The sequence below is a fragment of the Rhineura floridana genome, chromosome 1 (genome assembly GCF_030035675.1).
Source record: "Rhineura floridana isolate rRhiFlo1 chromosome 1, rRhiFlo1.hap2, whole genome shotgun sequence".
Classification (NCBI taxonomy): Eukaryota; Metazoa; Chordata; class Lepidosauria; order Squamata; family Rhineuridae; genus Rhineura; species Rhineura floridana.
The window spans coordinates 102,305,786-102,333,664 of record NC_084480.1 but is presented as its reverse complement, the minus strand read 5'-3'; the positions used below and the strand labels follow the sequence as shown (position 1 = coordinate 102,333,664).

Here is a 27,879-nt window from a genome sequence, read left to right as displayed (position 1 = left end):
CCATGCTATACATTTAAATCACATCTAACGCACATGATTTCTCCCAAGGAATTCTGGGAACTGTTGCTTTCCCTTCACAAAGTTACAACTTTCCCACTCACTTAGCAAACAACAGTTCCCAGGATACTTTGTGGGAAGTCATGCGCTCTCAATGTGCATTGGATATGCTTTAAATGTATGGTGCGGACTGGATTTACTTTCGAAGCGCCTGATTCGGGTTCTCGTAGGGAGAAGTCCAGTTGGTCTCAAAGGAGCTTACTCCCATCCGCGCGTAGATGGCATAAGAGCGCCCTGCCACCACGTAGACGGCAGGTAGCTCTAGCACTGGGTCCTGCCTTCCCTCCCATCTCAGCCTTCCACTCACAGCGGGAAAGGAAGCTATAGGCTTCTCTGCGGGGAGGTGCTTTCTGACCGAGGGATGGAGAAAGCAAGCCGCTGGGTGTGGGCGGTGCCTCGGAGGCCAAATGCAAGGCGGAGGGAAACGAGGCGAGAGAAAGCGAAGAGCCCAACGCCCGCCTTGCTCAATCGGCGGCAAGCTTGGCTGGGGGTGTCTTGGTGCGGCGCTTCCTTAGACTGCAGGCGCGGGGCTGGCTTACTACCTAGGTAGGGATCCTTCTTTTCCGCACTCTTCGCCCTTTCCTCTTGGGGAAGTTCGTGTTTTCTTTCCAACTCTCTGGACGTAAAGGAAACGAATCTGACTTGCTGTGTCCTTTCCCTCCTCCCCGCCACCTTTCGGTTACAATCCTCAATATGCTTACCAGTAAGCCCCGTTGACCAAAGTGGGATTTGCTTCTACGTAAGCGTGCGAAGGATTGTACTGGTTTTATTTTATTTTATTTGTTTATTTATTTATTTGATTTAAATCCCGCCCTTCCTCCCAGCAGGAGCTTAGGGTTGTTCCCAGCCTGTGCTGAGCTTCGGCTTCAATGGCTTGTGATCCATGGTGGTGGCGGGGTCTTCACCTCGTTTGCACCTTCACCTTCACCTCGTTTGCACCTTACTGCTTACTGTGGACTTAGTTTGTTCCACTCTGAGGTTTACGCGTGTGTATGCGTGCGTGTAGCGGCAGAGCCGTAGTTGCTGCAACAGGCATGGATCAAGTTTTTTTAAAAAAGAAAATCTATATAAAATTTGGGCGTTCATTTCCAAACGCGCCTTCCAAATTTTCAGGATTTCAGTGGAAAGATAAGAGCGTGTATCCCAAACAAGTTTCCTTTCTGTCGTTTGGTTTGAAGGGAGGAAGGCGTTTTCATTAAGGAATTCCTGCCATAAAGAAAAACGAACCTGATGCAAATCGTGTGCACGGAAGTTGCTGTGCGGCATGGTAACATATCTTGGAACTGGATTCATTATCAGCAGGGGAAAGGAACGCTGAAGGCACAGGTGGTTCCTTTGAAAAAGAGAAGTTGTGGTTTCTAAAAGCAGCTTTCTGCGCTAACATCAGGTAGCATTTTCTCTGTGTTCATATATGAGAAACTTCTAGCTTAACCTCAGCAGAGAGCTTGATGAGGAAGGAATTGGTAATTTCAGTTCAGACCATAGTCTGGAAAGGGAGAAACTATAGCTACAGTGCTTTTCAGAGGGACATCAACAACACAGTCAATTTTAACAGCACAGTCCTAACCATGTCTACTCAGAATTGTCCTATTGAATTAACTGGGGTGTACTTTCGGGTATGTGGAGTTATGATCGCAGCCTAGCAGACTTACTGTGCCATCAGCTTTTGTGGAATAGAGGCTACTTTATTAGATGCATAACATGCGATACCTGAAATTGGCAAGTATATATGCACATGGTTTTAGTGCCTCCCCCATTGAAAGGTCTGTTGGAAATGCAACACACACAAAAAACACAGGCTGGCAATTAAGGTTAACAGTTTAAATGTGTGTAACATAAACACAGTGACTATTCACAAAGCAGTATTGATACCCTGACCTTGGTAAGCTAGCAGTGCTGGATTTAGGCATAAGCTAAACAAGCTACAGTTTAGGGCCTCACAATCTGCAGGGGCCTCAAAAAATTTCAGGAATTTTTTGGGGGGCTTTTAAAATTTTATGTGTACTGAATATATCTGGTGTTATTTTTTAACAAAGGGCCTCCAAGCTTTATATAGCTTAGGGCCTCACCAAGTCTAAATCCGGCACTGTAAGCTAGTTAACATATGGTAGTGGTATAACTTTTATCTCAAGTCAAGCCACGGCTCAAACGACTTATCAAGAAGTTCAGTTTTGTGGTTTCCTGCTGGAATCTCCCTTCTGAAGTTGTTTTAAGAATGGCCTCTTAAAACAGAGTGTCCTGGGAGGCTGACATGTTCTCCCACGAGTTTCCAAATATCATTCCATTTTTGTTCCAGATTTTGGTCTGTTTTGTTATTTTGCATAGAGACTGGTCTCTGTGTCCTATGTAGAGTATGCATTAGGGTGGGGGCTGTTCAGCCCTCCATCTTGTTTGTTCTTATTTAAAAGCATTTATAAATCACTTAATATTCTTAACATCTCTAAGAGGTGTACAATGATAAATCATTAAAACAAAAGTAGAGCATGAAATTGGTAAAAACAGTAGTATAAAAGCAAGAAACAGCTGGTATAGCACAGTGGGGAGGATAGCCTGGCTGGGAGTCCAGAGTCTGTGAGTTCAAATCCCTGCTCGTGTTTCCTGGGTGTCAAGGTGTCCCTATAACCATGTGTATTAATACCCACTAACTTAGGATAATACTTGATGTGTCCATTGAAGTGGCCTTTAGTCTCCTGGAGTGGATGCCATTATTTGTTTTTAATTGATTTTAAGATGGTATTTTAAACTATTGTCCCCTCGCCAGGACCTTGTGGTGAAGGGCAGGTGAGATACCAAGTGAGTAGTAGTAGTAGTAGCAGTACTACTAGTAGTAATACCTTTGCTGGTCTTGAAAAGTATCACAAGACTCCCTGTTGCTGTTTTTAGCGTAAGTGGTAATATGGGCTATCTAAAGCCCTGTCTGCACTATACATTTAAAGCAGTATCATACCACTTTAAACAGCCATGGCTTCCCCCAAAGAATCCCGGAACAGTAGTTTGTTAAGAGTGCTGAGAGTTCTTAGGAAATCCCTCTTCCCCTCACAGAGCTAGAATTTACAGAGTTCCCTGGGAAGAGAAAGTGATTGTTAAAGATTTAAATTGCACATAACACACATTTAAAGCACATGAGTTTCCCCAAAGAATCCTGGGAACTGTGGTTTCCCCATTGCAGAGGTATTCATTCCCAGTATCCTTTGGGGAAGCCATGACTGTTTAAAGTGGTATGATACTACTTTAAATGTATAGGGCAGATGAGAGACCTGGGTACAACTTCAGTTAAAGTAGTAGGAGATGAGGGCAAGATATGCAACAAGTTTCCAAGGCATATACTTTGATGTGTTCAAGAATAAATAAAAAAGGAGTAACTTCAGTGCATATATTGTAACTATTTTTATATATACATCTTGTAACTATAGCAATGTTATCAGCACTGGTCAAACAGTCATGGTTTTTCTTCTAAGCAAAAGGATTAGGTTCTGTGGATACATTGACCCATTATTTATAACAATTCCACTTAATATGTAGAGCTAGTAACTGGTAGACCAAAACTGAGAATGGAAGGGTAGGTACAACTGCCTGCCATAAAAGACGCCCTTGTCCTTAAAACTGGTGATTTGGCAACCTTTAACAGTGTTGATTACTGAATTGAAACACAACTATGATGGAAAGTAATTTAACTTGCTTGAGTATAGTTACAAAACCATCCAAGCAGGTGCTAAAACATTTTGAGTTTGGATTGCCTTTGTCAAGGGAGTATGGATTAGTTAAACAAACAAACAAACAAACAAAAATCCCCTCCATTTATCTGTTTCAAGAGGAGTTGTACAAAACTGCAGCAGCCTCTGCTGAATGATTCTGTTTGATTTATAAGGCAACACTCTTGAACAGAGAGGCTTGGAGCATCTCCAGCTATGAAACAGCCCTTCTAATAGGTCTTGCTGTCTGTTTGCTCCAGAGTACTGAAGTAGTGGATTAGACAATTGGCTGCACACAGGCTGCAATCTTGCACATATCAATTCATGGGAAAGTGCTGCTATCCTGATTAAAGTGGGATGTGTATGTGGTATCTGAATACAGAACTGCAGACAAGTTTTAAAAAAACCCACTTTGTTCTTTAAGGTAAGTTTGCTTTATACATTCCTAAGAACTGGTTACTTCTCTGCCTTGTGGGAAAGTTGTGTGTTAAACTTGAAAAGTGTATGTGTGTGACCACAAAAATGCTTTCAAAGCTATTTATTTATTTGTACCATATCTAGACTGCCCATCAACCAAAACACCCTGGGAATCTTGAAAAAGATCAATAGAATATACACATGTAATAAGTCTCAATAAAAGATCATTAAAAAAACAGCATAAAACACTATTAAATCAGCATAAAAATGGACCAGCATAGAATTAATATAAAAAACAACCTAGAAGCAGTAAAGAGAAAGCAATTTGTTCTCTGATCCATCACCTTAAAACATACTGAAATTAAAAGGCTTGGAAGAATAAAAAGGTGTTAATCACATATCAAAAAGAACATAATGTAGGCATCGGGCTCTTCTCTCTGAGGGGGGCATTCCACCACCAAGTTACCCCCACTGAGAGGACCTTTACTTTGTTAGCTACCTGTCTAACCTCAGTAGACACAGCACCTGGAACAAGGGCCTCTGTTGAAAATCTTAAGGACTGGATATGTATGGATATGGGGGGGGGGGAGGTGGGTCCTCAGATGACCTATTGCCAAGCCGTTTAGAGCTGAAATGCTTTGCAAATGCTTTTCTGAATGCCACACTCTATCCTGTTTTTAATGCAATAGTCAATCAACCTTAATAGTATTGTTAACATTTAATGACGGATTGGCTTATGGAGGGGCGGGGGGCATTCTTCGTGATTCTAAACATTCCTTAGATCTTTGAAACATTTTTAAAAAACAATAATATATGTTTATTCTGTTATCATGGACATATTAGTACTTCCAGGTCTCAACAAAGCTGATAACACTTTTGAGATTAGTTAGAAATATGCTGTACCTTTTGTGCAATTAAAATACGTTTTTATAACATTTTACAAGGGACCCCTCCCATTTTGTAAATGGAGAACACAGCTTTTAATATACTGAGGATGCTGGTTAAGTGAGCAGTTAGTCCTGCCATCACCTCTCCCCTAATTTCAAACCACATGGTTATGCCTTAGGAAACCTGCATCTCTGACTAATTTGTAAATCCTATACAATGTGTTCTAGGTATGCCTGCCAAAGGGCTGGATCCTTTTGCTTTTAAAGGGAGAGCCTGTCTGTAGTGTCTCAGTAACATAAAGTAATTCTTTTTGTTTTATTGATTTACCTCCCCCCTCCATACACGCACAAAATAACTTTCACAGAATAACTGAAAGATATAAACAAATGAAACATTCTGGAGGGAAGGGAGGTACAAGAGGAGAGACAGGTGTCTCAAGCTGTCCTCAGAGAGGACAAATCAAACAGTTGCTGAGCATACGTCTCAAGAAAAGCAGGCCAGATGCCCATATACCCATCTTCATTGCATCCTTGCGAACAAGCTGAATGAAAGTTCAAAGAGGAACAGGGAATGCCGACAGCTGGTCTGTTTCTGCATAAAGGTAGTTACGTTGCTTATGCAATTTAATATTGACTGTAATTGCAATAAATACTCTGAAAATAAGTTGCCTTGTCTTAACCCTTGTATGCATCCAAGAGGGGTCCATCTTACCCCATGCTACTGAAATCCTACCCACGCACCCCAAACTTAAATAACTTCCTGTAATGAACTTTGTGCTCAAGAGCAGCAAGTATCTAGGCAATGGGAAATGGCTGTCTGTGAACCTAGGCATGATGAGGAGTTATGAGCGAACATTTCGGGATTGATCTGGCCCCATGCCTCTTTTTCTAGGGTGTTTTGAAAAAGATATCTGTTCAATGGGAAGAGGAGGGGTTGACAGCTTTTAAACAGGGGTGTGAGTGGCCCATTTGGAATCTGTGCTGTTCCAAACAGGTCTTCTAAATAAGTCTAGAGGTAACAGATTTCAAGTTTGCCAAGAACAATAGAGGCTATTGTACAGAGGCACAAAGGCCTTTTCTGTTTTTGGTAGCTCTTGGCTGGTTTGTCCTTTCTGCTGAAATTCTCTTGTTCTCTTCTCTTCCTTTTTAATTTGTAAGAAGTAATTATCCTGCCATTGCAAGATGGTCAAGGTAAGCTTAGGTTTCATTTCAGGAACTTTAATAAGGTGGCGTCAGTGGAAGCTTTGATTGTCATCTCATTCTGGCTGTGCATCTGTTTCAGTGGAGCTTATGCAAGGGTGTCAAACAAGCCGACAGGACAGGCGAGAATAGTGACTGGACAGCAATAGCACTTACGGATCTCTCCCAAAGGGAAGAGTTCTTTGAAAACAAATACTGTGGAAAATCTCAAAGGCTGATCAGTAACAGTGCTACATAATTTGTGACTACTTTCGGGACCCACCCAGTCTTTCACAATGAAAAAGTATCTTTTTGAAATACAACCTTTTAAAGAAGGTTATATTGCATTGCCTTTTTATGAGATGACTGTTCTCCAGAGAGGTCTTACCATGGATTTTTCTGCATTCATAAACCTGAAATCTTCACAGTCTTATAAGAGCAATGTTTGCAAGAGTTCCCTAGAGCTTTCCTCCTTTGTAAGACCTTTGTGTGATACTTCCTGTCGCATTCTTTAGAACAATGGTGTGGTATCTTGCAGAAGTTGCCTTTCTTTACTTGATCCTGACTGACCCCAGTCAAATCTGAATGAGCAATTGGTAGCCCTCATTCTTTGGACATTTTCCCCAGACTCTGACTCAAGCAGAAGAAGGAATATTAATAATGACCATGATATATTTCTATGCCGAGTATTAGTTGTAGAAAGATTGTGAGCAAGTGGTCACCAGATTGAAGGAAGTTTTAATAATCTTCCCTTCTGAATTCATGTTGGAATTCACGGGGGGAAATTTTTCCTACAGATCTCTCTGTCATAGTGTAAGTAATAACAACATATTCTTCTGTGTGCATACAGATGTCGTGTGTGAGTTCAGAGTTGGGAACCCATTATGGCCTCATGCCCAGGGCCCATCATGACCTTGACCTGGCTGTGTTTAGATGTGGTCAATGATGTCTTCATCTTCAACCTACTGGTGTCCCTCCTCCCAGCTGAGGAGAATCCCTATCATTGCCTTCACCCATATTGTTTCAGATACAAATGTTACAAGGACTGCACACACCCCATACATTTACAGCATATGACTTCCACCAGGGAATCTTGGGGACTGTAGTTTGTTAAGGGTACTGGGAATTGTAGCTCTGTTAGGGGTAAACTTCCATTCCCAGGATTCTCTGGGGAAAGCAATGTGCCTTAAATTTATGGCCAGTACATAGCCAAGAACTGTATGGGAAGGAGCCACAGGAAAGTGGATCCCATGCACACTATACCATGTAAGGTCTTAATCATTGCAGTCTAACAATATTATTGTCTTTGAAGTGATCTGTTAGTACAATCTACATTTACATTTCCCTTTTTGTACCATGTAAATACAGTTTTCCACTGTAACTCCAATATTCCAAGAGGAGCCAACTCAGTAATAGAGCACACACTTTTCATGCAGAAGGTTCCAGGTTCATTCCTCAGGCAGCGCTGGGAGAGAACCTGTCTGAAACCCTGGAGAGCTGCTGTCACTATAGAGGGGAATCAACCCTCCTTATGTTGCTGAACTGCAACTCCCACCATCCCAGGCCATTGGCCATGCTTGTTGGAGGCTGATGGGATTTGTAGTTCAGCAACATCTAGAGGGCCTAACGTTCCCCACACCACAGAAAGCATGTAAGCAGGACTACAGCTGAACGTCAAGATGACTAAAGTAATGACAACAGAAGATTTATCTAACTTTAAAGTTGACAATGAGGACATTGAACTAGTTAAGGATTATCAATACCTTGGCACAGTCCTTAACCAAAATGGAGACAATAGTAAAGAAATCAGCAGAAGGCTAGGACTGGGGAGGGCAGCTATGGGAGAACTAGAAAAGGTCCTCAAATGCAAAGATATCACTGAACACTAAAGTCAGGATCATTCAGACCATGGTATTTCCAATCTCTGTATGGATGTGAAAGTTGGACGGTGAAGAAAGCGGATAAGAGAAAAATCAACTCATTTGAAATGTGGTGCTGGAGGAGAGCTTTGTGCATACCATGGACTGTGAAAAAGACCAATAATTGTGTGTTAGAACAAATTAAACCAGAACCATCACTAGAAGCTAAAATGATGAAACTGAGGTTATCATACTTTGGACACATAATGAGAAGACATGATTCACTAGAAAAGACAATAATGCTGGGGAAAACAGAAGGGGGTAGAAAAAGAGATGGGTTGATTCCATAAAGGAACCCACAGCCCTGAACTTACAAGATCTGAACAGGGTGGTTTTAACAGATGCTCTTTGGAGGTCACTGATTCATAGGGTTGCCATAAGTTGAAATCAACTTGAAGGCATATAACAGCAGCAACAAAATGTTTTGAGCAACCCCAACCATGTCTACTCAGAAGTAAGTCTTATTTAATTCAAAGAGGCTTCCTCCCAGGTAGGTAAGGTTAGGATTGCATCCCAGGTATTACCACTCTCCTTCAAGGTTCATTGTCACTCTCCCTTCAATTTCAAGGTTCTAGTTTTGGTGTACAAAGCCCTATGCAGCTTGGAACCAGAATACCTGAAAGATCATCTTACTCCTTATATTCCCAGTGGATCGCTGTGCTCTGCAGGTGACGGCCTCTTGCAGATGCCATCGTATCAGGAGATCCATTCTGCACAAAATAGGAAGTGGACCTTTAGTGTTGCCCCAACACTTTGGAATTCCCTCCCCTTAAATATTAGACAGGTGCAATTTCTGTTATGTTTTTAGCACCTATTGAACAAGGTTTCAACAAATGTTTCAACAAAACCTTTAAGTAGAGCCCTTATCCCAGTCTGCGTCTGAGCTGGAATTGCTTTTTAAGATTTTTTAAAGTTATTTTTGAGGTGTTTCGTTTTAATATGTTTTTAAAGATGTTTTGTTTTAAATTGCTTTGTTTTGAAGACGTTTTAAAGTGCTTTCAATGTTTTTGTTTGCTATCCTGGGGTCCTTCTGAGAGGAAGGGTGGGATATAAAATAAATAGGCTTCCCTTTGCTAACACTCTTCAATTCCTTTTGCTGAATTTCAGTCACTGCTAGCATTTTGGTTTGAGAATTCATGGTATATCTTTTAAAGAGTTCATTCTTCTGTTTCATACCATTAGTGTATTATGGGCAGCACTATCCAAGTAATTAATGAAAATGCTGACCAGCATTCACATCTGTGGGATGCTGATGTTATCTTTCCTGTCTATCTTTCCATTACTAATACCCTTTGCTTGCAGTCTTTTGGCCAGCTGCTTATAAATTTTAAAGTAGCTTTGTCTTGTTCACATTTCACGTTGAAAAACAAAAACAACTTGAGAAGTTGTCTTTGGTCTTCCTTAACAGTCCAACAACATTAATTGCTTATTCAGTTAAAACCAATTCCACACCAAAGAAAATGTCTCTGTCTGCAGTGATAATTTGTTAGACCATGTTGATTGCTGGTGATTTATTATATCTTACACAAGATGTACTCCCAAACTTGCTTTTTTCAACGCTACCAGGCATAAAATTGAATTACTCTTCATCTCCCTCCCTATTTTAAAGACAGGCACTCTGTTTGCTTTTTTAATAGGCTTCTGGGCTCACACCAAGTTCTCAAATATGATAACAAGCAATCTTACGACCTACTCAGCTTTCTCTTCCAAGGTCTGTGCATGAATGGCATTGGAATGTGTAAGTATCTTTACACATACTGTACTTTGGGGGGGGGTGTATCAGCATCATTTTGCACCTTTTTCATAAAAGTGAAGCAGACTGTGTGTCTTTAGCATTTCATTCCACCCTTGGTCTTTTCTTCTTGGATTCAGCAATAATTTATGTACCCCCTTGTACTACTAATAGTAAGGGAGTACTTCAATTCATGTACTTTTCCTTCTCTTATTTATGGACAAACACTTAAGTAAAATGTTAGTTGCTTTTGGCTTTGTTTTGGAGGGGAAACTGGAGTACAAAATCAATTATTTAATACACATTGCAGCAGATGCTGTGAATATGGATTTGGACCGGTGTTGGTACTATATACAGTGGCTTGGATCGAGAGAAGTGCAACAATGCTCATGCAAGGAAACTTTCCTGCCTCTTTCTTCTACTAGAGCCTCTGTGCTCCTCAGGATTTTTCCCAAGGGTTGGGGATTCCTCCAGAATGACATGGTATGAAGCATGGGGGGCTGCAGTAGGAGGGGGAATTGGTGGAAATCTGCAGTGGTGGTACCTTGCATGTGCAGAGGACCCAACACAATTATTTGATGAGAAACATACCTGCCCAGCTCCAGGCTGGAGAAGAAGTAATCCCAAAACTCAGGACAATGGTGTAGGTTTTATTATTTCTGTCTGTTTCCATTATATCTAAATACTTTCTAGCCAGTATTTTTTGGGGGGAGATTGTAATACACCCACACAAGCGCCCACATACATATACGCACAAGATTTCTGGTCTTGGGATATATTTTCTGTCCCTTGCTGAGTTCTTTTGACTTGTTTCTTCTACTTATCTGAGGAGCAGGAGATCCTGCATTTGCCATCAGTGGATAGCTGCTTCCTCCTGCCTTGCCCCTTCCTCTGGCCCTAGGTGCCTTCATAAGATAATTGCTTCCAGAAGAACAATAGCTGTGTGGGGGCTTTCTAGCCCCTTGAGTCTAGGTATATTGGAGAAGTTACTAGGCACTAGTACCGTCAGCTTTGGGCTATTTTGAGAAGTGTATTGAATATTGTTCAATCTAGAGCAGGGCCCACCAAACGTTTTGGGACAGTGGGTGCATTTGGAATTTTTTGAGAAAGTGCTGTCAGTGGCAGTCACAAAATGGTTGCCATGGGAGTGGTATAACAAAAATGGCTGCCACATCCAAAAGAGCAGAAAAAGAGATGGGTGCAGACATGCTCCCTATAATCCCTACCCCCTGCAATGATAAAAGGCACCCACCATGCTCACTCACAGAGAGAAGCTCTTTTCAGAACAAAAGGGAGGGTAGTGTCCAGTTCTGGCATCCAGTAAAATGTGGGCATGTTTAAGAGAGTGTTTTGAATGTAGGAGAGTCTGCACAAACAGGAACTGAGCAGGGAAACAGTGTCCCATTCATTGTGGATTTTTGAGGGGATATTTACTGAGAATATTCATGGGTACTGTATAAGGTACTGGCAGGCACACTGGTACCCACAGGTGTTGCGATTGCAACCCCTGACCAAGAGCTAAGTTTTATATCCACTTTTTGATGTGTATTGAATTAATTATTTGTTGAATTTGTACTGTGCCCTTCAACCTGAATACTCCCAGGGCTCATGTGGCAGTGATAAAATAATTAATATTATGTAGACAGCTTATTTTAAATAAGTAATTAAAAATTTGCTGATCACAATAGGGAGTGTACAGGTAACATATCGATGTATCCATATAACACATAGGGGAACAGCTGCAGCACTGGGGGACTGGAGAAGACCTGCCCTGGGAATGAGTACCTGAGCATCTGGATGCTTGCTTGCTGGCTCCTCTGGGTTGCTGTTTCTTGAGACAGCTGAAGTCCCTGGTAAGTGCTGCAAGGACTGGGACCTTCTGCCTTACCCTGACTCCAGGGAGAGGATGCCGTTAATCTTGCAGCCTCTTGCATCAGCTCCTGGCTGGGTCACGGGACATAAAAGCCCGGCTGCCCTTGGGAAGCCCCTTAGGGAGTCCAGAGGGCATGGGTGCTACCCCTTGCATTTTTTTTTAACCAATCCAGAGAAGATTGGTAGTGGGGAGGGTGCATGGCACATGTGTAGTTCCTGTGCAGGGTGAGAGCCTGTGCAGTGAACTGAACAATAGGAGAAAGTCACCAGATGCCTTCAGAGTGAGAGTCTGTAACTGGCACAAGGCTAGCCCTCCCTGGGTGTGAGATGAGAGGAGTAGATGTACCCTGTTTGAAAGATATTGAGTGGGTCTGACTGTTCCCAATTCTCTGAGGCCTACTGGGATACCTGGTTCAAGTAGGTTTAGTTGTTGGGCTTTTGTTGGGTCCATATCAGGTGTTTAGGAGGAGTCTTAGTAAGGAAGAACATGGATGATGCCACCCCAGTTTCAGTGGTAATGGGCAGAGGGAGGTAGAGGCATGGGGAGGTGGTGAAGTACCATAAAAGATGAAGGCCAGGCTATCTACATCTTGTTCCTTGCTCCCACACCTCTCACGGATGGGTTCCTCGTTGCTCATCTGCTGTGCCCAGTGACCTGTGTGTGCTGTTGTTTAACGCCAGATCAGTACACAATAAGACCACACATCAATTATTTGATCATGGATGAAGGTGCCGATTTGCTGTGTATTACCGAGACCTGGGTGGGTGAGCTGGGAGGAGTTAATCTGATCTAGCTTTGCCCATCTGGATAGTCGGTGCAACACCAGCACTGGCTGCAGGGACAGGAAAAGGGGTTGCTGTGGTCTACTGATTTCCATCTCTGTCACCACTCTGTCTTGGAGCTGGCTGTGAGGGCCTGCACCTGGTGTCAGGCCAAGGAGACAGTAAACTAGGGTTGCTGATGGTGTACTGTCCACCCTGCTGCCCAGCAGCTTCTCTGACTGAGCTGGTGGAGGCCATCTCAGCTGTGGTATTGGAGGAGCCCGGAACAATAGCCCTGGGTGATTTCAGTGTCCATGCTGAGGCTGCCTCTAGTGTTCCAACTCAGGACTTCATGGCCTCTGTGACGACCATGGAGCTGTCTCAAGTTATCACCTGGCCTGACGCATAGGGCAGGGCACACCCTCGACTTGGTTTTTGCTCCAGATGGAGAAAGGGGTGGTCTGGAGATGGGGCGGTGGATGTCACCCCATTGTTATGGTCAGACCACTTCCTGGTAAAGTTTAGACTTATGGATCTGATCCTCCCCTGCAGGGGTGGTGGATAGATTAAGATGGTTGCCCCCCGGAGACTAATGGAATCCACAGGATTCCTGAATGCCCTGGGGGAGTTCCCAGTAGATATAGCAGGTGACCCTGTTGAAGCCCTTGTCATGCTGTGGAACAGCGAGGTGCACCCTCTCCTGCATTGTGGAGCCTGTTTGCACCTTGATACACCAATGAATTAAGGGCAATGAAACAGGCTGCATGCCAACTAGAGTGCAAGTGGTGAAAGACATGCTGTGAGGCTGTTCAGGCATGAGCAGAACATCATAACAGTGCCTACTGTGCAGTGGTGACACATCAACTCCAGGAAAAGGAGTTGTAGACCTGTTGGAGGTCCACTGGGAATTGTTTGCAAGGCACTTTGAGGGTAAAGTTGCTCACCTCCTTAGCAATCTTGATGCCCCATCCACATCTACTGTGGTCCCCAGTGAGGTGTCCAGTGCAACATCTTCTGCAACTTCCTGGGAACGGTTTCAGTTGATGCAGCCTGATGACGTAGATGAGGTGCTTGCAATGATGTCCTCTTGACCCTTGCCCTTCTTGGCTTATTAAAGCTTGCCGAGGGTGTTTGACCAAGTGGATCCAGGTTGTGGTCAATGCATCATTGTGGGAGGGAGTGGTTCCAGCAACCTTGAAAGAGGCCACCCGGGACCCATTGGTTTGTGACAACTACCGACTGGTTGTAAATACCCCCTTCTTAGGGAAGGTGATTGAGAGGGTTGTGGTGCAGCAACTGCAGGTAGTGTTGGATGAAACAGATTATCATGACCCATTCCAATCTGGGTTCAGGCCTGGCTATGAGACTGAATTGGCCTTGGTCGCCCTGATGCAACCCTGTTCTTACTTGATATCTTGGCGGCTTTTGATACCATTGACCATGGTATCCTTCTGGGCCGACTTGGTGAGATGGGTATTGGAGGCATTGTTTTACAGTGATTCCAATCCTATCTCCAGGGTCATTTTCAGAGATTAGCATTGGGTGATTGTCTTTTGTCCCCCTGGCAGTTGTGCTGTGGGGTGCCGCAGGGTACCATCTTGTCCCCCATGCTGTTTAACATCTATATGAAGCCCTTGGCAGCGGTCATCAGGAGATTTGGGGTGAGGTGTCAGACACCCAGCTCTATTTCTCTGTAACATCTGAATCGGGAGAAGCTATGCAAGCCCTGGATCTGTGCCTGGACTTGGTGGTGGGCTGGATGAGAGCCAGTAAACTGAGTCTGAATCCTAGCAAGATGGAGATGCTGTGGGTTGGTGGTTCCCGAGTTTGGATAATGGGTCAGTTGCCTGCTTTGGATGGAGTTGTACTCCCTCTGAGAGAGCTGGTCCGTAGTCTGGGGTGCTCCTCGATTCATCTTTGTCGCTAGAGGCCCAGGTGACCTCAGTGGCTAGGAGTGCCTTTTACCCACTTCAGCTGGTAAAACAGCTGCCGACATTTCTGGACTGGGATAGCCTGATCACTGTTGTCCATGCACTGGTAATCTCCAGGCTGGATTACTGTAATGCAATGTATGCTGGGCTACCCTTGAGGTTGGTCCGGAAGCTGCAGCTGGTGCAAAATGCGGCGGCAAGAATGCTCACTGGGGCAGGTTATCACCAACATGTCACCCCGCTGCTGAAAGAATTGCACTGGCTACCTGTTAGCTACCGGGCTAAGTTCAAGGTTCTAGTTTTGGTGTACAAAGGCCTATACGGCTTGGAACCAGGATACCTGAAGCATCGTCTTATCCCAGGCTATGGTCTGAAGCCACATAGGGCCAGCTCCCTGCTGAAGCTAAGCAGGGTCATGTCTGGTCAGTGCCTGGATGGGAGATGGCCTGGAAACCATATGTAAGCCACCTTGGGTTTCATGAAAAGAAAGGCGGGGTATAAACGTAATAAATAAATATATAAATAAATACCCAGTCGATCACTGCGCTCTGCAGGTGAGGGCCTCCTGTGGATACCATCTTTTTAGGAGGCCTGTTCTGCACAACATAGCAAACGGACCATTAGTGTAGTGGCACCTATCCTTTGGAATTCCCTTCCCTTAAATGTTATATAGGCACCATCTCAGTTGCCTTTTTGGTCCCTACTGAAGGCCTTCCTCTTTCAACAAGCCTTTTAAGTTGAGACCTTATCCCAGTCTGTTTCTGTTTTAGAATTGCTTTTTAATGCGTTTTTACACTTTTTTTTTTAAAGCTGGTTTTAAACCTGTTTTTAAAAGATGGTTTTAAAGATGTTTTGTTTTAATATATTTTAAAGTCTGCTGTTATGATGTTTTAAAGTTTTTTTAGAGTTTCTGTTTGCCCCCCTGGGCTCTTGCTGGGAGGAAGGGCAAAATATAAATCAAATAATAAATAAATAAAGTATGAGGTGGATTGTGTGGCCATGCAGACTAGTCCTGTGCTTGGCAGCTATCCCCACATCTAGTTTGCATGTTTTGGGGTGCCTGAGAAGGGATTCTATGTATACATCAATGTATGCACACAGATCCTACACATGAGGATGCTGAGTGGTCCAGGATCTCCCCTTCCCCCACCTAGTGGATCTGTCATCCATGTACAGATTTCCTTCTTGCCTGCTGATGGCTTGGGGTGTTTGGCTCTGAAACACCCACAGCTCCAAGATCCTGCGTGCACATTCTTTGGAGTCGTTTGAAGCTCCCATACTTAGCATTATTATCCCAGCCTCATGTACTGTCCACTTTCTGGTCAACATTTACTGGTGTTTCCTCTTCTTCTTATTCCAAACACAAAGGAATAATTTATTTTATTTATTTATTGAATAGATTTATATCCCGCCCTTCCTCCCAGTAGGAGCCCAGGGTGGCATTTTAGGAACTTCCAGGCTCTTGATGCAATTCCCTGTTCTTCCTTTGTGCTTCTGTCATCACTATCTTTTTTTGGAGCTACTCTTGATTCTGTTTTCTTCGAGTCTTGACCTGTTTGCTCCTTTTTCAGCTTGTTCAAAGTGTCCTTCCACTTCACACTTCCTACTTCGGAATGTGCACTGCTGCTTTCTTCTGTGCATTTTAAATTTGTCTAATCTGTCTTCTGAATAATTTAAAGAGACCTGTTTGAAACTCTGTGTTGATGTACTCATCCTTGCCTACAGCAACTGTTCTCAGCTTTTTAGTATCTTCCTTTCCTCCTTTGGTGCAATTGTCAGTTTCTCCGAACTATGTCACTTCCTAAAAAATTATTGCATTTTTATTTCCCCCCTCTCAAGCTAAAGGTTGCATACATGCTTCTGCTCTCCCCTCCGTTATCCTCACAACTCTGAGATAGTTAAGATGAGGTAGATAGCCTGACTGACTCATGGTCACCCAGTGAACTTTGGCCACCTCTGCACCAACATTTAAATCAGTATTACACCACTTTAACAGTCATGGCTTTCCCCAAAGAATCCTGGGAACTAATTTAAGGATGCTGATAGTTGTTGGAAGGCCCCTATTCCCCTCACAGATCTGCAATTCCTAGAGTTCCCAGGGAAGAGGGATTTGTTATCCTATCCCACCCCTCATTTCTTGCTTTCTACAAATCATGTTTTCTGATGGATTTTGCACAGGTGTAACTGTTAGAACTGCCTGCAATATTTCAGGCCAAACTTCACCAGCGCCCCTTTAGCAAGGGACAGCAAATGGCAACTGTGTGTGGTGGCAAACTTTGACAGGAGCTTGACTATCCTGGAGGTTGACAAGAAATATACAGAGTGGATACCATCTGTTCAAAAGTGAACACCTGCTGGATAGGCAAAGAAAATTACCTATAGTGCAGTTATATTGAGCCCTCTGCTTGGAGAAAATAACTTTTGGGGGTCAAACCACATGTCAATTTAATCAGGAGATTTGGGCTGCAATGTCGTCAGTATGCGGATGACACGCAGCTCTATCTCTCATTTAAATCTTCACCGAGGTTGGCTGTAGAAACCCTGTCCAAGTGCCTGGAGTCGGTGAGTGGCTGGATGGGAAGGAATAAGCTGAAGCTGAACCCTGACAAAACCGAGGTACTGTTTGTGGGAGACAAGGGAAGGCTGGGGGATGTGGACCTGGTGCTCAATGGGGTACGATTGCCCCTGAAAGACCAGGTCCGCAGCCTGGGGGTCATTCTTGACTCCCAGCTGTCCATGGAGGCTCAAGTCTCAGCTGTGAGCCGGGCGGCGCTGTATCAACTCCATCTGATACGGAGGCTGTGCCCCTACCTTCCCAACCATCTGCTCCCGCCGGTGGTACATGCCCTGGTCACCTCTCGCCTAGACTACTGTAATGCGCTCTACGTGGGGTTACCCTTGAAAACAGTCCGGAAGCTGCAACTGGTACAGAATGTGGCGGCTCGTCTGATTAAAGGCAGCCTCTGGCAAGATCACATCACTCCAGTGCTGAAGGAGTTGCACTGGCTACCGGTTGTTTACCGGGCCCAATTCAAGGTGTTGGTTTTGACCTTTAAAACCCTACACGGTTTTAGCCCAGTCTATCTGAAGGAGCGCCTCCAGCATCGTCAGGGATGCCGCTCAACAAGATCAACCTCAGAAGACCTTCTCTTGATCCCACCGGTTAAAACAGCTAGACTGGTGAGGACTAGAGAGAGGGCTTTTTCAATAGTGGCCCCCACCCTGTGGAACTCTCTCCCAAATGACCTCCGCCATGCCCCTTCTATGATGAGCTTCCGCCGGGCCTTGAAGACCTGGCTCTTCAGGCAGGCTTTTGGGGTGGGTTAGGTTTTTACTGTTATGGTTTTAAATTTTAACATTTTAATGTATTGTTTTTTATCTTGTACATCGCCCAGAGTGGCTGGACAACCAGCCAGATGGGCGACTAATAAATTAAATAAATAAATAAATAAAATCTAAAAGACACTATTAAAGTAATGACTTTTCTGAGTTTAAGGTTTAACAGTTGCCTATAGTTGCTAACCTGAAAAGAGCATTCTGATCTGTAATAAGAACATTAAAATGGGTTAAGTAACCCATCTTTAATTTGGTTAATTTATCCTATTATACAAGAGTATAAGACAAATCCCTTTTCTGTGTAACTACAGTGTGTTCCTTTTTTTTAAACCTTGCAAATTAGTAGAGGAAAAAGAATGATCAATGTAAGTAACAGAAGGTGATTCCTATACTTCAGGGATGGAAAATGTGTGGCCCTCCAGATGTTGCTGGACTACAACTCCCATTATCCCTGACCATTGGCCATGCTGGCTGCAGGTGAATTAATGACGAAAGGTTTCCTTCTGATTCCAGTTTAAACTAGCCAACATCCCTGAAGTATGGCTTACATGCAGGGAGGGAATAATGTTAGAAGTATGTTTTTTGTTTACAACAACCTTCTTTCTTTGGCACCCCCTAGCTGTGCCCCTATAAAAAAATGAGGAGAAAAAAGGATTGTCCCACAGTGAAGGAGTAGCCATTATCCTCTTGTGAGGATGTTATCCCCCTCCTTCAAGGTGATGAAACCCTAATACATTGGTGGGTTAAATCCCCCCAAATCTAGAGGATCCATCCATGATTTTTTTTCACCAAAACCCCAGTCAGTGCTACTTCAGTTTTAACATAAATTCCTCAGCCGCCTCTTCCCTGTGATGCCCTTTGCTAACTTTCTGGAGTGTGAATCCCACACAGGGAAACAATGCAAAAGAAGGTAAGAAATAAATTTGCTTGGTCATCTGACCTAGTCATTCAGGAAGTAAAGAATAACCAATGATGAAGCCACAGAGTGCAGACTGTAACTGAAACAAATTAGGCAGTTCATTGTTGTACAGTTCTTCATTCAAAGCATATTATTGTCTTCATAATGATATTCTAAACTTTCAATCAAAACATTGCAATATAAAACACTGGAAGGTAGCAGTACAGTACTTTGATTGCTTTGTCAATGCAATTATTATAATCTAACTGAAGTCCTGGTTTCTTTCTAACTTCTTGTGCCCCATCTAGTTCTCAAACAGAATTGTTAAGTTCCGTAGCATATCCTGGTTTCTACATTTTATAGCATACTTACTATTCTGGAATAAAGTTCATAGTTACCTAGCCAGAGCTGGGAGCACATGAGGATGAGTTTGATAGACAGAAGTACGGAAGGAGAGAAAATTGATCAGGCACTTGACCAGAAGGATTTTACATCAAGCCCTCATAGGATGTAGACTGTAGATAGCCATAATTTACTAGGAGAAAATGTAGCTGGGATTCCTGCATTTCTTTATGAAGGTCGTGAACACTTTGACACATCTGCATCTTCCAAACAATAGACTATGGAACAAGATATTTTATTTTTAGGTGATGGTTGAGCTCCCTTTCTTTGAAACCCACCATTGTATTTGAGCTAGCCCAACTTTGAACTGTTTCAAATTATATTCACTTCCAAAATATTATATCTTCACCAATTTATGTCAAATACAGGAAATACTATCTTTCTTATCTAATCAGTAAAGCTTCCTTTGAATTCTTTACCTAAGTCAATTGTTTTCCCCTGAGTTTAGGAATGTACTACAGATCTGTGCTGCAGGAATTACAAAAAATTCTGACACTGACTTAGCAGAAGGATTATTTAGCTAAAATCAAAGTGAGAAAGGCAGGGTTAAAAACCATAAGACTGATTCCATATTTTCATACTTTGTTTAACGTTCTGGTCTGAGTGAGGCAACAATAATAATGTAAAGATTATTAGGCAGTAAGAGTCTTACAAGGTTAATGTCACAATAAAAATGTTTTAGAGGGCAAAGACTTCAAAGGAATTGAATATATTTTTCTCAAATATCAATTATATACTGAAAACTGGTTGAATAAAATATTCTTTAAAGGAGTGGTTAATGACTATGCAAATATATGAATTCACTGGAAAGTGCTGCCCTTCCCCTTTTTGTGCGCCAAGAATATTCTAATCTTCTTTTCTTCTCTGTATTTACTAAATTCTGATACAAACTCTGAACCATCAACATTAAGACTAATATATTCTGGTTTTTGGTGCTCTGTTACAAAGCAAAATTCAGGCCCGGCCTCCAAGAGGTCTTCTGTATCTCTAAAAGTTGTGCAGGGGAAAGGGAGAATTCCACCTTGTGGTTTTTCCCATTACAGTGTTGCAAGAACACCTGCACTTGGCTGACTTTCTCTTTTCCTAAAGATACAGGATCAGTCTCAGGCCCTGAACCTGGCAACCCTAACTACAATAGACCCAAGGCAAGGAAGTGAGATGGGATACTACAGGTTATTCAAAATCCCCTTGGTTCAAACCACACCAGCTATACTTTGATCATACACTTTGATATATTAACAAAATATGCAGAATGTGGTAGTGCAGTCAGTTTAAATAAACAAGAAAAGTTTGTTCTGAATTTCCCAAATAATATAAGCAGGTAGCTTCTCGTATGTGCTGTAGCAACAGCTGAGTCTGCTATCTGCAATGTCTTCCCCCCCCCCATCCAGCAGATTGATGAACAATGTGGACTTCATGGAGTTAACTCCTGCCAAGACCCTTAACAGGCCTTGGTTAAGCATTTATAGGTCTCTGCCTGTGAAATTGACACAGTGGCCTAATCAGAATATTGGCAGGGGCAAAACAAAGGTTAACCCTGATTGCCTAGTCAGGAAGGAAGGAAGAGGAAGGATGGCAGGAAGGAGCATTGGGGTGGAACAGAAGGTCATACTTAAAACATTTTAGGCATTTTCTGTAAGTTAACCCTAAATTTCCCAACTCTGACAGCTGTATATTGCCTTTCTATCTCAGAGCAGCTTCTGTTGAGTTCTTTCACTTGGATACTGGTCACACCTGCTTAGCTTCAGAGATGGGACTTCATGGGCTACCTTCAGACCTTCTGGTCCTAAATGTTGATGGTATATTTTACCATAGATTAATGAGTTGATGGAAGACCCTCCATGGCGCAGAGTGGTAAGCAGTGGTAACGCAGCCAAAGCTCTGCTCACGGCCGGAGTTCAATTCCAATGGAAGGAGGAAGTTGAATCTCCGGTAAAAGGGCTCGAGGTGCACTTAGCCTTCCATCCATCCGTGGTCGGTCAAATGAGTACCCGGCATATGCTGGGGGGTAAAGAAAGGCTGGGGAAGGAACTGGCAATCCCACCCCATACATACTGTTTGCCTAGTAAACGTCACAAGACGTCACCCTAAGAGTCGGAAACGACTCGCACTACAATTGCGGGGACACCTTTACCTTTTTAAATGAGTTGATCGTAAAATGAATAATCTCTCACTGCTTTGTGCTGATATTTGCTGTAACCTGCTATCTGTGGGAGCTTGTTGAGAAGTGATATTTTTTATCACACTGTTTGATTCAATAAGAATATAATTAGATGTAATAGTAATACTTAGCTTAAAAGATGGGTGCCCGGCTAAAGGCTTTCAGGAAACATTAATTATATTTCTTTCTTTGTAGACTTTAAGTTTTGAAATCTAATTCTGATGTATCAAATGCCAAGCACCATGCTGATACATTTTTTAAATTACAGGCTGAAGAAATGCATGGCAGCTGCTTACTGTCTTGAAAACTGGAAAACTTTGGTCTGACTATGTTTAAAGATCCTAGTATTTCATTTCCCTGAAAACTCTTAGGCAACGAGTGCTTTCCATTTAATTATAGAAAAGGACTTGCTCTTCTGTGCCAGCTCACATCCATAATTGAGCTTCTACTTTTATTCATGGGAGCTATCTATTTGCTTGATAAATCTAACATGTGAGCCTGTAGCTTACCAGTTTTTAGCTACAGCAGCTGTTGCAGCTGGACATGAAAAGAAACATAACAAAGGCAAGGTAGGAAAACCACACCAGCTAAGCAATTCATTGTTGGCTTCTCTTCATTGGGTTCCTTGCACTGCTTCTGTCCAGAACATATGACTGCTACTACTTTATGTCTAAGGTTGCAATCCTATTTATGCTTACTAGAGAGTAAATCCATTGAACTCAATAGGAATTCTGAGAAAATATGCATAGGATTGGGTTGCAAGGCACTTTATAATTTTACACCTTCACTGATTTCTCTTTTCTATCCTCCCGCCTATCTCCACTAAAATGTAAATGTACTGCCTTCAAGTCGACTCCGACTTATGGCAACACTATGAATAGGGTTTTCATGAGGCTGAGAGCCAGTGACTGACTGGCCCAAGGTCACCCAGTGAGCTTCATGGCTATGTGGGAATTCGAACCCTGGTCTCCCCAATCATAGTCCATCACCTTAACCACTACACCACACTGGCTCTCATATCTCCACTACTCATTCACTACATATGGTGCATTTTAAATTTCCAGTCAAACATTTTCCTCTTTCTCATCTTCATCCATTTGCTTTTGCAGCATCTGTGGTTCGAAGTCTGTTTCTCTTGATATTGGTTTTGCTTCCTTGTTGGTTTTATTTAAACAGCTTCTTAAATCTTCTCTTTTCTACCGTCTTTAATTCCCAGGCTAACTTCTGGTTCAGAGTTAGTATAATGGTTAGAGTTTCCTCCGAGGACCAGGAGGACCCAGGCTCAAATCCTTCCTCAAGCATAAAACTCTGTAAGTGACCTTGGGTCGTTCATTACCTATTGGCCTAGTTTGTCTTGCTGCATATACAAACCATGTACACTACCTTGAGCAGCTTGAAAGAAAAGCAGAATATTAAATCGGGTGGGGATTCTTTTCTGGCCAGTAGGGCAGATCATTATCTCCCCACTCCTTGGCAAGCCAGACTTGACAGGTGCAGTGAGGCCACCCACCTGTCATTCACCTGATATCATAGTGACATCAGGTTATACTGTGCTTTGAAGCTCCAGTTGTTGGATCTTTAAAGCACAGTGCTGGGCTGTTTGAAAGTCCTTTGGAAGCAGCTTTGCACCTTGCTCAAGGAGGGAGAGGTAGCTTACATTTACTGGAGACTGCTTCTCCCTCCCCATGTGCATCCTCAAATCTCTGATTTCAGACGATTAAAGGAGCTGCACAAAGTGGCTTCCAAAGTGCTTTGCAAGCCACCTGCATGGCTTCTTTAAACTCCTAAGCAGGATTTCCTGCTTATCAGCTGACAAGTAGGGCGGCTAAATCCTGTATTGGCTGCAAGTGCCTGCTCATGTAGCCAAGGCAGACATGAACCCTGCCCTGCCACCTATCAGCTGAATCATGAGTGACCCCAGCTAATTGACAGGTGGGCGTGGTTTATGGGAAATGGCCTTGAAATGAAATGGACTGCCTTCAAGTTGATTCCAACTTATGGCGACTCTACAAATAGGGTTTTCATGATCAGCGGTATTCAGAGGTGGTTTATCATTGCCTTCCTCTGAGGCTGAGAGGCAGTGACTGGCCCAAGGTCACCAAGTGAGCTTATTAAACCCATTTCCTCTTTTTACTAGCATCTCTTTCTTTCTCTCTCCTCCTCTCAGTTTTAGATTGTAAGGCTGCAGTCAGAGCCCTAAATGTTGTGCAAGCTTTTGTAATGTTAACTACTTATAAATAACATGGTGATGATTTCGGGGCTGTAAAAACATAAGAGTTGATATAGCTTGCCACCTTGAACTACTTGTTTGTATGTTAAATTGTTCCTACAAATGGATGACTCCTATAAGTTAAAAAATGTTCCTGAGAGATCCCAGCAAAATGTGTGTACAGTTGATACCGCTGAACTACTGATGATTAAACATCCCCCATTTAAGGTTCCACATGTGTGGAAAGATACAGATTTAAAAAATGCGGTTGCTTTTCCCCCAGAATTTATGTGTACTTTCACTATTGCTTTTAGGAACCTACTTCAGAGAAATGCAGACAGAAGACTGAAGCTGGAACTTGATCATGTATACGAAGAAAGTTTCTTAGATGCATGGAAGGTTCCAAACACTCTTTGAAATGCTGAGAAGGAAATTTTGTCACTGTCATATTCTACGCTTCAAGCTTCTCCTGGTATTGATTTTTACAGTGGGCACCTTGTCCTTGATCAAAATTCATCAGAAGACAACCTACTCACATCACAGGCATCTGGAGCTGACTGGTGAATACCTGAATAATGTCAACTGCTCCAAGATATTGCAGGGAGATCTGGAGGAAATTCAGAAAGTGAAGTTGGAGCTCTTAACTGTTTCCTTTAAAAAGAGTCCAAAACTAACTGCAAATGATTACATGAACATGACAACAGATTGCACCTCTTTTATTAAGAGGCGAAAGTATATTATGGAGCCTCTTAGCAAAGAAGAAGCTGAATTTCCTATTGCATATTCAATAGTGGTTTACCACAAAATTAATATGCTTGATAGACTTTTGAGATCCATTTATGCGCCTCAGAACTATTACTGCATACATGTTGATAAGAAGTCCCCAGAGTCTTTCTTGGCTGCAGTGAAGGGGATTGCTTCATGTTTTGACAACGTCTTCATTGCCAGCCAGTTGGAGAGTGTAGTATATGCTTCATGGAGCAGAGTGCAAGCAGACCTCAACTGCATGAAGGATCTCTACAGGAGGAGTACAAGCTGGAAGTACTTGATCAATCTTTGTGGTATGGATTTTCCAATCAAGACTAACCAAGAAATAATAGAGAAGCTAAAAGCGCTCAAGGGTGAAAATAGTTTGGAAACAGAGAAAATGCCTTCAAACAAGGAGATCCGATGGAGGAAGCATCATGAAGTTGTCGATGGCAAAGTAAAGAACATGGGAATAGATAAACAACATCCACCTCTCAATACCCCCATTTTCTCTGGCAGTGCCTACTTCGTCGTCAGCAGGAGATTTGTTGAATATGTCCTGGAGAACAGCAAAATCCTTACCTTTGTAGAATGGGCCAAAGACACTTACAGCCCTGATGAATACTTGTGGGCTTCTATTCAGCGAATTCCAGAAGTCCCTGGTGCAGTCTCTGCCAGTGACAAATATGACGTCTCTGACATGAATGCTCTTGCCAGGTTTGTTAAGTGGCATTACTTTGAGGGGGATGTGTCCCAGGGTGCTCCATATCCACCTTGTAATGGAGTTCACATCCGATCTGTATGTGTCTTTGGAGTGGGAGACTTGAACTGGATGCTACGAAAACACCACTTCTTTGCCAATAAGTTTGACACTGACATTGACCCTTTTGCAGTTCAGTGCTTGGAAGAGTATTTAAGAGACAAAGCTCTGTATCAGGACAGACACTAAAATGCAGCGGCCTGCATAGTGCAAACCCTCTCCCTCTGATATCAGCAATATAAGATATTAAGTATGTGATGCACCTTTCTTTTTTACCCTTGCTGTTTTTTTTTGTAGGATGGTTACTAGCTGATCATTTGTTCTGCATGCTTTCTCTTGGCTTTCTGCTGTTTCCAAACGATTCCCATCACATGCATTCTGTTGTAACAGATAGCAGCACAATGTTGGGTATAGTTATTGGAAACAAAGACCTCAGGTTTTCAAAGTTAACACTTCAGAAGAGTTAAGCTGTTAAGAGTTGAACTTCCGTTGCCTTTTTGGAACCCTATTAGAGATCTAAATAATTTTGATCCTTGTGTGATGTGGCTGCAAAGACAAAATGGGAGGAAGGAAGAGCCAGGACCGAGCAATCATCATAGGACTGGATATCAAGGGATGTCTAGCAGGAGTTTACCAGCAGATGAAAAGGGAATTTGGAATATGCCAAAGCCACAACTTTTGCAGAGATTCCAAATGTATGTTTTGCGTAGCTGTCTCCATAGCCAAATAATTCCCGCTTTTGCTGAAAATCCCTGAAGTTTTTAAAACTGCACCAACAATATTCACAGCTTTGTATTTCAAAGAAACCACACAGTTTTATTTTTAAGCATAAATTTTAGGAGTAGGCTGTTTTCTTAATTATATTTTGTAACTGTTCAAAGTTGATGCAGGAGAAGCCTGACCCTTAAAATATTCTCAGGGAAATATTAATGTGCCTCATTCTGTTAGTCCAAGCAGTTTATTGTATACAACAGCTTTTGTATGTTGGTTGATATATTTTCAGAATATTTCCTACAAGTGAGATTCCAACTTAATATTACTAGACTTTCTGAACACCTTAACATGTAAATTAAACAATTCCCTTCAATTGCATGAGTGTGAAATGCTGAATGGAACATTCAAAATTATAAACCTATTTCCTGTTGTTTCAATGAGGTTTTTTGTTTGCATGGAACCTGTCAATACGGTTTACATAGGCTCACTTTTCAATTTTTATATGACAACCTTAGGTAAGCCTATTCTCTTTTTTAATGTTCTGCTATGTCAATTAGGGTTTATGCTGGCATGGTATGATTTAGGCTGCATTCAGACATGGGATTTATTGCATTAGTTTTACTGATTATGATGGTAGTGCTTCTGTCCTGATTTCTAACATGCCTTTCACACTACAGTACCTGTTGCATTATGGAACTGTGGCTTTTTGACCAATATCCCACCATGTTGCGCTAATTTCATTCACACCGGTGGGTGCTGTGTGACATAACAGTGAATGTCATTGGACATGTCACTACTCTCCAGCCCTCTCCACACATGTGGTACTTCTGTTCCCCCTGAAAATGACAGGAAAGAACTGTACGTTGGAATATCACCCCAAAGTTTGTTGCTTTACTCCTGCAATTTTCTGGGTTGATAAGGTTGCAAATAATTTTTTTTCTGGAAACAAGTAACACAGAAATGAATACTAAACTTCCATTACATTCTACTAGATTACCAGAAGTGCCTTTTATGTCATATGAAAGATCAAATAAAGTGCAGAAATTATCAGGTAAGGAAACAGAATAAACTGCTGTTTGAATGCAGCCTTACCCAGGTTCACTTGTCAAGTTCTGTTGGAGAACCCTAGGCAGGGTATGATGCCCTTGTCATCTACAATACGGTTTGTGTTTCCTACAACTTGAAGAAAATGGTTTATCAAATGGATTAATGAGAACTATGGAATTGTTTTGCTGAATTTGCTAGAAAAAGATATGTGGGCGTGAAAAGAGTGTAAAGGGCAAGGAGAGTATAACAGAATGTAGTTATCTTCTCAAAACAATGTTGCCGCCTCGCAGGCACCTCTGAGGCTGGGTTCCCACACAAGGGAAAGACGAAACCCAGAGAGCTTAAGCTCCCTGCCTCCTCTGTGTCCCGTCGACCCTTACGGCTTGGTTCAGGATGTGCTTATTAGTCTCTGAGGTTTTTTATTTCAGGCCCTGGGCTCAATTTTTCCCAACAAAGCAAATTGGCAGAAGAGTTAGTACACAATGAGTACTGTTGGATCCATTTTCTTTAACTACCTGCCACTAAAAATATTCTAAATTTAGACGCATCATATTTTAAAGTAATCTTTTGTTATGCTCACTGTATCATCCAGTATCTTTTGAGACTAGAATGGTTTGAATTCTTCGCAGGTCTGAACCATGATTGGGATCCAAAGCTGCTTATAGGTACATTCTTCCTTTTTATGGCAGCCCCCTGCCCTGTGTTTTGCATTCTTGGTGTGGTTCCTCATGCTGAATTGGAGATCGCTTCCAAAGCCTTTGGGGAGCTGCTTCGAAGAGGTGTGTGATCCAAAGGGGACATTAATGTCCTACTTAAGATTCAGGTGCTCCCACAAAGCCCTTATCATTTTAGATCTTGGTTCATCTGCTTGAGCCATATTCTGTATAGTTTCGTGCTGACAATGATAAGATATTGATATTCCTGTATTGTGTTTCTACAAGTTTTGTATCCAATGTGGTCTCTTTAAAAAAGCAGCAATCTCTATTTCCCTGTAGAGAGAAGGGTTTGGAAAGGCTGCTGTAGAGCATTGCCTCTTTACAACCTCACTACTGTTGGCTGGCAATATGTACCTTCCCCCCCATGCCCCACCTAACAAGGAATGTTGGCTACAGGGCTGCTGAATGCACTTCTTCAGACCTCACCTTTTGAGTGCATGA

At 42.5% G+C, this 27,879-nt stretch overlaps 1 protein-coding gene across 8 annotated transcripts; it reads left to right on the top strand.

Moving 5' to 3' along the window:
• Nucleotides 1-328: 328 nt before the first annotated feature.
• Nucleotides 329-26,116, top strand: GCNT1 (glucosaminyl (N-acetyl) transferase 1). 8 transcript variants are annotated; one of them, XM_061627691.1, is made up of 5 exons: nt 329-603; nt 1,236-1,444; nt 9,789-9,889; nt 22,462-22,555; nt 23,769-26,116. In XM_061627691.1, the coding sequence occupies exon 5, from the start codon at nt 23,843-23,845 to the stop codon at nt 25,148-25,150; it is 1,308 nt and encodes a 435-aa protein (XP_061483675.1). In that variant the 5' UTR covers nt 329-603; nt 1,236-1,444; nt 9,789-9,889; nt 22,462-22,555; nt 23,769-23,842; the 3' UTR covers nt 25,151-26,116. The 8 variants fall into 8 exon arrangements, with proteins under 8 accessions (XP_061483675.1, XP_061483665.1, XP_061483656.1 ...); XM_061627681.1 differs by lacking the exon at nt 22,462-22,555 and adding an exon at nt 21,514-21,814; XM_061627672.1 differs by lacking the exon at nt 22,462-22,555 and adding an exon at nt 11,615-11,736.
• The last annotated feature ends 1,763 nt before the right edge of the window (nt 26,117-27,879 follow it).